The following is a 13,407-nucleotide window of genomic DNA, read 5'->3' on the forward strand; positions in this document are numbered from 1 at the left end:
TCATAACCTATACCTTCTGCCTCTGAGTACTTCTGTAACTCTCTAATAGCAAATGTATTCCTGATGTTCAGCAGTTGACTCAAACTCATCTCTGACAAGCTGCTGTTCTGTGTTACTTAGAAAATTCATCCAAGAGCTGTGTTCAATATAATACACAACAAACTAACAAAAACCCAAATGCATCACCATCACCACCACCCACCAGGCACGGTCACTGTAAATAAACTGGTCAATTAGAAAAGAATCAGTTGAAAGAAAAACTGTGGGCAGATGTTGTCACCCATGAAGTGGTCACTTTCCTATGTCTTCATTGCACTCAATGCTGCCAGATTTTCAGGGGAAGGGGATAGAGAGTGAGTGAATAAGCCTGTGTGTATCACAGCTGGGGTCTCAACTTGAGCTAATATTAAATCTTGTGAAGAATAAACAGAAATGGTCTGCTCATTAGCTGGGCTTAGAGAGGTGTTACCCACACGTTTAAAGTGCTAATTATTAGCAATCTTTAATGGAGCTAACTTAACAATGGCAAGTATTACAAATGTCTGCTCTTCAAAAGTAGCCCATTAGCCAGGCTTTTGTATCTAATATTGACTTTAGAAGGTAAATATTGAAATTAGCCACAATTAGAGTTCATATGGAAGCATGATAGAGGGAGAAAGATGAAGATGGAGGTAGAAATATGGAGGAAGAGGCACAACAGCTATTAAGCACCACTATTAGTTTTTTTCATTACAACAAAATACCTGGGGCATCTTAACTTTAAAAGGAAGAAAGATTTATGTTGGTTCATGATTTTGAAGGCTTAAGTCCAAGATCAAGTGGGCCTATTAGCCTGGTCTCTGATGAGGACTGTGGATGGCACTGGTGGAGCAAGGTCACTTGCCAAGCCAGACTCTCTCATGAAAACTACTTTCCAAGGACACATCCCCAGCGACCTAAGGATGCCCCACCAGGTCCTACCTCCTAAACACTCACTTAGAATCTTTAACCTATGACTTTGGGTTTTAAATGCCTGCATGAGATTGGGTTCCAATTTGTATTGAAGTTATAGCAGGAAGGACCCATCACTGTGGATGTCCCTTGGTCACTCATTAAGCATTCATTAGGCATTGGAGATTCCCATGATAAGCACCGAGTCCCTGCCTCAAGGAGCTCAGAGTATAGGGAGGAAGCCAGATGTGGCAGTGGACAATAGCCCACAGTGAGGAATGTGCTGTGCGATATACAGGGAAGGAGAAACCTGACCTGGTGGTGATGGATCAGTTAGGGAAGGTGCACTGGGGACTCACTGCAGTACAGTTAAGAGAATGCCCACTTTGGGGTGAAGTTCACATGCACATTATTAGAGTCAAGAGAAGCTTAACCTTGCTTATTTGTGGTGTAAAGACTGCCCAACCTGGCTATCATCTCAAGTACCCAACTTCTGCCTCATGTGGCACAAAAACCTGATGTTTGGTCTGTTGCTTAGGAAAGCTCAGCATTTAGCAGCTGCCAAAAGAGAATCTTCGGGTTTTTTGTTCTCTCCTCTATTATATCAAAATAAGGTTAGGTTAACAGCCAGGAAGGAAAACTGCTCAGCCTGCATACCTGCCGCCTGGGGAGAAGGATGCTACCAGACCCATTGGAGGCTTATGAGTGGCACTGAAGGGGGACAGGGGTTGTGGAGGAGTGGCCTCAATGTGAGCAGATGGATTCCAAGGTTCAGGAGACACATGTGGGTCTCTGCACTGTGTAGTGTATTCTCTTGCTGTCACTAAGCAGCCCTGTCTCTCTCTCTCTGCCAAATTTATTCCTTCTCTCAGCACACACTTCCTGTCTCGGTGGTGGTTTTAAGGAGAGCTCCAAGGAATGTATTTATAATTGCTGGAGGAGTTTCCCAGCTGGCAGTTTCCTCAGTAGCTCATTAGCGTTTCTGTAAAGAGAGACGATATTCTCCTCCACTTCTGCACTAATTTGTGTGTGTGTATCTTTCTGTCCAGCTTTCTCTCTCATTCTCACCTCTTTTTCTTGTCATTTTCTTCCAGTCTTGCCATCTCCTTCTCTTCCTTTTTTTGTCAACATGGCAGGGAAGGAGGAGAGAAGGGGAAATGAGGGTCTCACGTTTCCCCACTCATAGGTTCCCTGGCATCCCCAGTTACACTGACTGTCTTCTCCCAAGGGCTTTGCCCATCTATTCCCTACACAGAAGAGATCATGTCCTAAATTCTCTTTCATTTGTGACTCAGTTCTGTATTCTATCTTCTTAGGATTTCACACAAACTACTGCCTGCCTGCCACTGGCCTGCCACTACCACTGGCCTGGCAGGCTCCCAGGAGGTAACTCAAAGACATTTTTCTGGATTTAGGAAATCAAAAGAGACAACATTCCAGTGGCTCCTGCCCCCATATTCCACCAGCAGCCTCGGGAGGGGTTGTGTATCCCAACCTCACCTGTCCTCAGAGATAAAGCAGAATATCACCTGGATGTTAGAGTCAGAACCTGCCAGACTCCCCTCTGTTCTGAGCCACAGCATTCTCCTAGGACCAGCCAGATTGCCCCCAGCTCTGCCCCTTATTGCAGGCAGCCCTGGCTCTCTGCATCTCCAAAGGCACCTGTAGCCATGTCTACCTACCCAGGAGTCATCATCTTATGGGAAATCAGATGACAGAGCCCACTACCACCTCCACACTCTCTCCTGTTCCTGCCAACTCTGCTTTGTTCAGCCAGTAAGTGCTCTCCATCTGAGGCATGTGGTTTGCTGACCTATTCTTGATACTTTCCACCTATCCTTGGTACTTCACATCTTTCCTTGGCCCTTCTGTTAATCAAAACCTAGATCAAAGATCACCTCCTCCTGCCCAGATAAATTACCTCTAATGCCCCACACTTACTTTGTGTCTTAGTACCTGTATGTGCTGTTTCAGTATTTCTTGATCCCCTTTTATGTGACATGCACCTGGTAAGTGCTAGAGTAGAACAATGTGACATGGTCCCTACCCTTAAGGTGTCAGGACCAGTTAATGGGGAGTAATATGAAAACACATAAATACCATCTAGGAGTGACAGAGCATAAGGTACAACCAAGGACAGCTCAACTTGATGCAGAGATCAGGGGAGCTGCACAGAGGAAATCATGGATTTGAGAGAGATTTAAGAGGCAGAATCAACAGAACCCAGAGTCTGAGTCAATATTGTGATGGAGGAGGTGGGGAGAGTCTAGAATGCCTTCAAGATTTCTATTGGCATAATTCATTGGGTGGTGGCACCAATAATCAGGATGTGGTAGATGTAAGATGGTCTTTTTTGGAATCTTAGAATCTTTTATACAGGGTAGTAGCTTTCTGATGTCAGGGGAAATAGGCAATGGTATTTTATGAGCACCGTGTATCATCAAATGTGGAGCTCCACAGGGTGGGGCCGCTTTCCTTCCTCTGCACTTGTCCTGTATTCTCCAATATTCAGGGCCTTGCAACTGTGGGTATTGGGTGAAGGGGGTATAAACAGACATAAGCTTGCTTTTCTGTCCTATCTCAGAGATGACATCTTGGTCTTTAAATATGATCCATAGCAGCATTTATGGTACTGAGAGTGGTTAGAGAAGGCAGAACTCTGAGGGTAGGGAGGAAGATGTGTGATAAAATTAAAGCATCTGATGTATCAAGGAATGGTTTAAATTACCAAAATTCTGAGCAGCTTGGACATGTGTTATTCATAAACACTCTGGCTACCAAAAAAAAAAAAAAAAAAAAAGAACAGAACATGGTCCAATCTCAGTGCCCTCTAGAGGAAAATTCTCTATCTCCTGAATGTTCTTTTCATTCCAGAACTGAATTTGAATGATGGATTGTAGTGTAATGGCTGAATGTCTAGAAAAAAAAATTCCTAAGCAGTGGTGAGGAGTCTTTCCATGGTGGGGATAGGAGATAGGAGCTAGATGAGGTTCTAAATGTCCTGTTTAGAACAGGCTAAAAGCTGCTTCTCTTTCTTTCTGCGCCCCCCACTCCCCAAAGGCAACTCTGGACTACTAAAGCATACTTTAGTACAGTGCTTTCCAATAAATAATGTGCCTGTGAATCACCTGGGATTCTTGTGAAAATGCAGAGTCTGATTCTATAGGTCTAGTTTGGGACCCAAGAGTCTGTGTTTCCAGCAGGTATCTAGGTAGTAGGTGATGCTTATTAATTTTCCTATGTAGGCTTCAAGACACCTTTTGGAAGACTTTCCTTGAGCCCCTCTGTGTTCTGTATAGATGCCCTGTCCCATTTACATCCCTGTATATCTCTGCTTAGAAATTCCCTAGAGAGCTGGATCCATTTCTCATTTGTCTTAATTATCACTAAAGCCTAACCTAAGGTCTAGCATCTAATAAGTGCTTAATAAAGAACTGATTCAAGAATGACTTCGGGAATAGGAAAATGTCAAAATTATACCGAAACCAAGGTTTAACCAAATGAGCTATTGGAACTTTCCATTGCAAGCCAAATCTTATCAGTCAGTGACTTAGTGATACTTTGATCCAGGCTTTCAAGTAGGACACCATAGGGATGGAGTAGAAAGAGGAGGCACAGAACCGAGCAGTAGGAAATTGGTGTCTTACTGGTGAAACAGTTATTTCTCATAAGTGCAAATTAAGGGGGTGTGACTCAGAGCCAAAGGAAAGAGCAATCTATGGGCACCTTGTCAGCTTAGACCTCCAACTGCTCAATAGATGCTTATTCAGTTCTTTGTTACTTTGCTTGTCTAAGAATCGTTTGTTGGAAGATAGCATAGAGCACAAGGTACCCAGCTGCCCTAGGGGATTTATAGTTATCCCAGGTCCACAAAACCATGGACAGGGTCTGTGGCCCAAGGTCCAGTCCTGCCATTGTCATATGAGACCACATGGAGGCTGGGAGCCAGAGTGAGAATGATTGGCAATTTCCAATACAGAAAGTGGTGACCAGGAGAAGGGGATGAGGAACAGAGAGCAGCAGTGTAAGCATTCACATTTGGAGCAAGGAGGCGCAAAAGTGGGGCTTGTAGAAGACCCATGCTGGAGAATCCTGGGGAGATGGCAGTGGTAATTTTTACTTCCCTAATCGAGGCAGAGCATTTAAGCTTTGCTAATTAACGGAACAGCAGGCTTGTAATTCTGACAGCAGCAGGACATGAGTGGGGTTGGGTTAGCACTGAATGCCAACAAAGCATGCCTTTGTCCTTAAGAGGAGGCACAACACCCACATTGGGTCAGGTCTTTGAGGATGCCATGTTTTTTACTCCTCCTGCAGCAATTCCAAAGGCTTAGGGTTCTTATTTCTTTTCAGGTTTTCTTTGGAGGTAGAAAAGGGCCTACTGTTTCAGTAGGCTTTTCTGTTAAAGGAGGAAGCTGGTCTATGATTGGTCTAGAGTTTATAGTCTAATAATGCTATCGAATGTACCTTGTATCAGAACTTTGATTGCAGAGTAAGCATGTCTCCTTTGAAGTGTGGGTAGCCCACAGAAGTTCTTCCATCACTTATCTCTAACTTTGCTTGGGCTACCTGCAAAATGGGGTGACTTACCCTGATTATTCCAATACCTAAACTGATTCCAGGAAAAGAGTTGATTGGAAATTCAGGGAAGTATTGTTTTATCTTCCCAGGGTTTGCTGAATCTTGTTGGGGAATTTGTTCCAGTTCTTCCATTCAAAGCACATTGATTTGATAATCTGAAAATCATAAAAGTTTATAAATATGAAGAAAAGGTTCAGAAAGTCAGAATATTGGAACTTAGTGGTACCCTAGGGATTATCTACTCAGATACCAGTGTGTTGGGTAACAGGTGAGGCCTCTGATCTTGTGTAAATCATTTTAAGAAGGGTTAACATTTCATTCACTCATTTGTTCTTTCATTAAATATTTATTGAACATTTACTATGAGTCTACAGAGACATGTACCTGATAGTGAAAACATGAGACATGTTGCTATTTCATTGGTCCTGTTTGAGTTGGTGTTCAATGAAGTTATTCCTTATTATGTATTCCAACAGCTGTTTTCTCAAAGGCCCCCAGGGAAGTAAGACCTAGGATCTGCAGCCAGTACAAATAGGTTTTATATGCAAGGTCACCCATTTTGGAGCTGCTGAGCTAATTAGTTTAGCTCTACTTGGCTTTACATAATACATATATTGTTGAAAAGTTATTTGCAATTCAATTTTTGGCAAATGAAAAACTAATTCAAACCACTAAGGGAACTTTATTTCAAGAGACTGTGGAGCAAGTCCTTTTATAACGTAAAAGTCTTATTGTTGTTGTTGTTGGAAATGACTATCTCCTCATTATGCATTTTATAAATCTGGACATTTTGGGTTTTCTTTATGGTAGGCACACAGCCAAGCAGATAGCCCAACAGTGATCTGCACTGGGTGGGGAGGACTCTGGCCCTGAAAATGGAAGCCCTGGGAGTCTTAGAACAGTTGAGCCCAAGATCCTGACATTTAGTGCAGCCTGTGATTGCAAGGTGCATGGACATGCTGCCTGGCTTCACTCAGGTCCTTGGCCCTGGATGACAGAGGAAGAAGTGAGTCATGAGGAGTAGAGTGTAAAGGGCAAGATTTGGAGTCCCTCTTCCTCTCCATGGGCAGGAGCAGGGAAGCGATAGGATGGGGAATCTTTGCTCCCGTTATAGCAAATTCAAAACTGCTCCTTGAGGTCTAGTGACTGGAATTAGGACTCTTGTATATTTTAACACAATAGGGTAGGAGAGTGAGAGAAGTGGAAAAACTAGGACAGAAGTTTAGGAGGAAAGACTTACATGGATTCTTGTTATATAATGAAATCTCTTAGGTTGGGATTTGCTATTTTTTAAATATTTATTTATTCATTTGAAAGTTAAAGTGATAGAGAGGGAGATTGATTTTCTATCTGTGGATTCATTCCCCAAAATGGCTGGGGCTGTTCCAGTCTGCAGCCTGGAGCCCTGTGCTCCATCCAGGTCTTCCACATGGGTGACATCTTTCACTGCCCTCCCAGGCACATAACCAGGGAATTGGATCAGAAGCAAGCAGTTGGAACTCAAACCAGTGCCCCTATATGGGATGCTGGCATTAAGGGCAGCAACTCAGCTCACTGCGCTTCATACCAGCCCTGGGCCTTGTTAATTTTGAACTTATAAATAATATGGAAGAAGATAGATCTGAAACTTAGCTTCTCATGGTAATGTTTTTTTTTCTATATAAATTAGTAGTGCGTGTAGTGATATAAATAAGGGTGTTTTAAAACTGTTGTATAGAAAGATTTATTTCAGTGTAAAAATAAGCTATTTTGATGCAGAAGCATCATTTTACACAAACAACTCATATATTAGTTAAGGGTGATCTTTGACTAGTTGCAAAAAGCCTAATAGGATTCTTCCCTGCCAAGAATATGGGAAAGTCTCCTTGTTGCATGATGGGAAAAAAAACTTTATATCTATTTGTCAATTCTTTGATAATTTATGTTTCTAATTAATCTCCATTAGTAGATTAATTTTTCTATGTTGAAGATAAAGTTAGAGCATAGTAGCTGTAGAATCTAAGGATAGTCTGTATGAGGCGTATAGTCTTTTAAGTTAGGGCTTTCTTTTTCATGGTGCTGCTCTTTCCTTCTGTTGCCCACCTGGTCTTCTCAAAGTGAGCCTCACAGCTGATTACACCAGCATCAGGTACTATGTATCAATCGTAAAAGGAATCAGTTGATGAATAAAGGACTTAATATCTTCATTTAGTGTAAAATGAAAAGGAAGAGATGATGGGAAGGAAACTGTTTGGGGTTAGGGTTTGCACTCTGAACAAGGGCGCTGGCATTTCAGGAACACCTCTCTCACCTTCCTTGGTTGAGTGTCCATTTCCCATCCCAAACCAGTGATCTTAGTCCTGAGTTGCAGTTCAAATTCCAAGGAGGGCCTCTGGAAGCAGTCAATGATTGGAGATTGAGGGGTTGTATGGGAACATCGTGTCCAGCATGCTGCTCTCCTTTGGAGTTCGTCAGATTCGTATTCCGAGGGAGTAGGCTAAATGGAGAAAGGCACTGGATGGGGTCTCCATGGTTTTGTGTTGTCTCACTGAGCTGACACAGAACCCCTTGCCTTCTGGGGTCCATCTGTGTCGAATCCCTGTGTTGATTTACAGCAGAAACACAACTGGGAGGGTGGGTGGATCTCCCCAAGAACACTGTGGAGTACTGAGGCTAAATGATAGGGGTATAGTGAACCGGTCTGGGGCTTTGTGTGTGAAGAGAAGCTATGTCCTCCCTTCCCACACATCCCACTCGGGGCTGGGTTGTCCTTTGTCTCCTGAAGTTTCTGTTTCTCCAAACGTATTTTTATTTCCCATTCTTTGTGAGCCCTAGTCCTTGACCAGAAGCCCCCTAACAGGAACTCATCAAGGCCCTAGAGAGGACTTCCCAACTGAGCAGCAAGCTTAGATGAAGAATGAGTTAAATAGGCAAGTGCATTTCCTTCATGGGAGATTCCTCTCCCCACCTCCTGTCTACTGTGGCCTGAATATGATGATGATGACATTGAAGAGGAGGAGGAGTAAGGGTGGGGAATGATAAATGTCATCAACTTTGCTTCCGACTGTGGGACTCCTGTGTTTTATGTTTTCCATTTGTAAAATGAAGACCAACAGTTGTTGTGCCACTTAGAAGAAACGCAAGAAGAATTTAGGTCATTGTAATCCACCTTGATAGCATCTGACTTATTTGACAGATATTTACTGAGTGCTAGTGCTTACTGAGTACCAAACTCTATGTTGGACACCAGCAGAGCAAAAACGACTTCCAAAGTTCCCCATCTTCAGACTGCTCAGCAGCACCATGTCTGTCATGGCTGCTTCCAGAACATGGCACTTTGTTCATGGGGTGGGGGTACCTTGTCTTTGAAAAGGGCCAGGAGAGTTATACCCCTGGTTTCTGTGTGGCCTGACATTATGGGAAGTGTCCTTTCTGTTGTACACCTCTCCTGCCTGGTCCTCAAGGCTGGGCTGTAGGGTCTGAAGAAGACAGAACCTGCTGACTGATGTCGGGGTTGGCTGATGGAGGGTGGGAGCTACAGTTCAGCCTCCTGGCGCCTTTAACCCTGATTCCTTCTGTCTCATTGTCTCACAGGGTCTTTTCGGAATGATGGTTTGAAAGCTTCTGATGTCCTTCCCATCCTAAAGGAAAAAGTGGCCTTCGTGTCTGGTGAGTATTTGTGGAACTTTGCTTTGTGATGGACCTAGGGAGTTTTTAGGTGTGCATGTGTGTCCAGACATTCACTGCCTTGGGTTAGTGAGAAAACAATGGAGGTGGATGTTCGTCTTGGAGTGGCTGCTTCCTTTCTGCAGAGGCAGGCAGAGGAGGAAGGAGAATTCCATCCCAGCTGGAGGTGCTGGAGGACATTTACAACCACAGGTGGAGTCTTCACATCCTCCTCACACCCACCTCCCAAATACTCCCTCCCTCGCCCTCCTTGGTGGGACAGGAGCCACCGAGGCCCTGTGAGAGATGCTCTAGCTGCAAGAGTCTGGCCACCTCACATGTCCCCCAAAGTCTCCTGTAGGTCACGGACAAGCGATTAAAATGTTATTCAATGACTCCTTATCTCTGCTGGCAAAGGAAACTCAAATGAGTGTTTATATTTAGGTGGATTTTCTTTTCCTAAATAATGACTTGCAAATATTTTCCCTGACTTCTCCCCCGACCCTGTCATGCACACCTGGACTTCTTGTGTCTAATTCAGGGGTTTGAAATATGCAGCATTTGGAACAGCCCCTAGTTTATGTAAATAAAGTTTTATTGCAATGTAGTCATGTGTATTTAGGTAGTATATGCATTTCCTATGGTGCCACAACAAATGGCCACAAACTTGTTCCATATAACAACAGAAATTTATTCCCTCATAGTTTTGAAAGCCAAAAATAAGTTTTACAGGGCTGGAATCAAAGTATGAGCAGGGGCTTTGTGACCACCCAAGTCTGTAAGGGAGATCTGCTCCTTGTCCCACCAGCTGACATTTCTTGGCTTGTGGCTGCATCATTTCCTTCTGTGCCTCTGTGAATGTTGCTTTCTCCTCTGGCTGTGTCAGATCTCCCTCTGCCACTCTCTTAAGCACATCTATAACTGCATTTAAGGCCTACCTGGCTAATCTAAAGTAATCTCTCTAGCTCAAGGTGGTTAAATCAATCATATTTATATATTTTTTTGCCATATAAAGTAACATTTGTGATTTCGGGATTAGGAACTAATTTGGGGGCCATTCAGACTACATCACATACTGTTGATGGCTGCTTTCTCACTATGACTAAGTAGATGGCCCATGAGCCAAAGATATCTTTGTCCCTTTAAGAAAGGGTGTGGTGTCCTGTTATAATTGAAGCAAGTGATTGTCCAGAGAGAGATGCTAGGGCAACCCTCAAACAATAAGGTGTCCCAGAGTCATTCTGAAGCCCAGAATAGGGCTCTACTGATTTATTTTTTATTTCATTTTAATCTCATTTCCTTTATTGCTAATGTTCATAGTTATTATTTTATTTTTATTGACAAATTACAGATTGGCTTCCTGCTTCAGCATCTCTGGCAGGTCCTGAAATAGGGGCTGGGAAAAAGGCAACATGAGTATTCAGGGGTTGCCTCTGGAGAAACACCCAGGAGCCCACACCTTTTGAGCTGAGCCTTCACTTCTTGGTGGTGTCTACAAAGAGTGGCAGTGAAGTGGTAGAACAGCAACCAGTATGGCCAGTACAGTTCCATGGTGCAGGGGTTCACACCATGGGCACTTCTGGCCTGGCTGATGGGTGACTGCAAAATGGTGAGATGGGGAGAAGGGCACCAGGGTGCAGTGGGAGGACTTCAGGGAAGGGAGGTAAAGTAATGTTTGTCTCCCACCTCAGCAGAGGGCAGTGAGGGTGTACTGGTGTGGTTAGGACAGGCAGGCAATAGGCGTATGTGCAAGCCTTTGTTAAGGTCTGAAGTGCTGTCTGTATTATAAGTCATAGTAGTAGAAGTAGAGTTGCATTATTACTGTTGCTATTAGACAAAAGTGACCAGGAAGCTGCCTATCCCCATTGGTGCTAGCAGCTGAAGTTCTTGTTGGGTACTGAGCCTCCTATCAGTGAAGAAGTTGATGCCCAGGATGACCAAACCCTTGGCAGCATCAATAGCACCACTTTCAATACGGGGGGCATAGGTGAGACCAGCCTCCAAGCTGTAAGCTTATATTCTGGGTGCTTGCTGAGCCGGAGGGAAGACCTCCTGCAAAACACTGGACACAGCAAGGCCTCTGACTTCTGCTTCTCAGTGCTTGGCTCCAGGGAAATGACCCACAGGACTCCAGGGAGCCCACTCTGATCTTTCCTCCTTTTTCAGTCTGAGAACCTGGTATCCTCCCTGTTCCCTGGGTTTACTGCCCTTCCTCCCGTTTCACACATGCCTGATGCTTCTTCCCTTGCATGCCTTCCCCATACACTCTGCTAGTTTGAGTGTCTCCTCTCCTTGCAGAGACAGTTTCCATTCTGCCTCCTCTAGGAAGCCCGTCTGAATTGGATGCATCGCCTCTGAGCACCCATCTATTCCACATCAGTTTGTGGCACGTGAGGACAGGCTAAGCACACTCTGACACCAAGACCCTTGTTTGGTGGTTCATGTTTTATTTTTCCCCATGTGAATTTAGCTGGAGCCCAGAGGTATGGCTGAGTCAGCTCTAGGAAAGCCCTTCCAAGTGGTAGGGGATGGTTCCTAATGGAGCACACAGGAGCTTCATTCTTGGAGAGAAACCAGGGATGAGGCAGGGAGGAAGTGGCCAGAGTGAATGAAAGCCATGCTGCCATAGGGCCAGCAGTGTGGACTCACCCAGGGTAGATCAACAGCTTCAGCACGTGGGCACGTGCATGTGTGTGACACAGGATCTGAGGTCAAGGGTGTGCAGCCATTTCCATGTGCTGATATGAGCCCAGGAAGCCTCAACTGGTGCACCTGGGGCACCAGGAGCTTTGGGGGTTGGGGAACATTGCCCTTCCATGCTGGGGAAAGACACTGAGGCTGCCAGGGAGATAATGATGGGCTGCATCTAAAAAAAAGCCCAGAAACAATCCAAAAACAACCCCTTATATCCTGAGCTTTCAAGAGACAAAAACAGAAATAAAATGCGGAAACCCAGAATTAAAGAATGCAATATACCAGCTGCATTTCTTTCAGAGAAGAAAACACTGCTGAGAGGGTGGTAAGGAGAAAAACTGAGCCTTGATGGAGCTGCCCTCCTCTGCTCCCCCCTTGGATTGCCAGGTGAAATGAAAGCCATGCTGCCATAGGACCAGCAGTGTGGACTCACCCAGAGCAGGTCAACAGCTTTGGCACGTGGGCACGTGCACATGTGTGACACAGGATCTGAGACTGAGCCTCCATTCTTCCAGCCCTGCCCTGCCCCGTGGTACACAACCATGGGCTCCTCCTGGCCTCTCTGGCTCCCTTTGTGCTGCTAAAGCCTCCCACTCACCACACTCATTGTCCCTTTTGTTCAGCCCTTTCGTGCAGCGCCCTGTCTACCCCTGTTTCTTTATCTTCCTTTTGGTTACCCCCTGAGGATTTCTCTATGCCTCCTTTAGCTCCCCAACTTCATTTTCTGCTGTCTGCAGGAAAATTTTATGCCACTAGGGTACAGTCTTTCGTACTGTGCACCCACGTTTCTCAAGATGCATTCCATAGAACATCTCTTCAAAAAGAGATTCTACTCTCAAATAAGTTTGGAAAAAGCTATGTATTGTTGCCCTCACTTGCAACATCTGTTAAAGCACATTAACTTTTTAAGGCTTGGGAGGTCCTACAATAGAGAGTTCTATGTTTGTTTAATCTGGCATTTCCCAAACTACAGAATAACCTCACTACCCTTAAGAATGTGTGTGTGTGTGCGTGCGCATGTGCGCACGTTCATGCATGTATTAGAATATAGGAGAAATATTGTTACATGTACCAGACTCCTGCCATATTGTTTTTCTTGTCCTTCCTGCAACGCCCCTAATCTTCTTGCCCTAACTGGGGTCTAACCCCACAAAATATTATCATCATTCCCTCTCCACTCCAGGCAAGGAAGCATCAACTTCTCCCAATTTTGGCCTCATCTCCTCTACCAGCCCTTCCATGCCCTGTCTTCACAGAAGGGGAACACTGCCATTTCTAGAACATCTAACAATATCTCTGTTCCCCCATTACTCTTTTTGCTCCTATCCCTTAGTTCCTAGCACCGAAGCATTGTACAGGTAGGCAAATAGCAAGTGTTTGAGTAGATGGGTGGTGCTTTTGCAGGTCATGCTGTTGTCTCTGTCATGTTTTCAGATCCTGGCTACTTGGCCTGCCACCTTCTGGGATCCTTTTCCACAGTGCACACTGACTTTAGCAGTGGGTTCTCATTCTTCATCTCTGCTCTCATCTCCTATTGCCCCTAAGGAGCAGTGTCCC

At 44.6% G+C, this 13,407-nt stretch overlaps 1 protein-coding gene across 6 annotated transcripts in view; it reads left to right on the forward strand.

The window, feature by feature from the left end:
• Positions 1-13,407, forward strand: part of KALRN (kalirin RhoGEF kinase) — a 737,253-nt gene that overhangs the window by 216,441 nt on the left and 507,405 nt on the right. For all 6 annotated transcript variants that reach the window (XM_062209080.1, XM_062209015.1, XM_062209004.1 and 3 more), the window contains exon 2: positions 9,085-9,159. In XM_062209080.1, the coding sequence (XP_062065064.1) occupies positions 9,085-9,159 (75 nt within the window). The remainder of the gene's footprint in view (positions 1-9,084; positions 9,160-13,407) is intronic.

The sequence above is a fragment of the Lepus europaeus genome, chromosome 2 (genome assembly GCF_033115175.1).
Source record: "Lepus europaeus isolate LE1 chromosome 2, mLepTim1.pri, whole genome shotgun sequence".
NCBI lineage: Eukaryota > Metazoa > Chordata > Mammalia > Lagomorpha > Leporidae > Lepus > Lepus europaeus.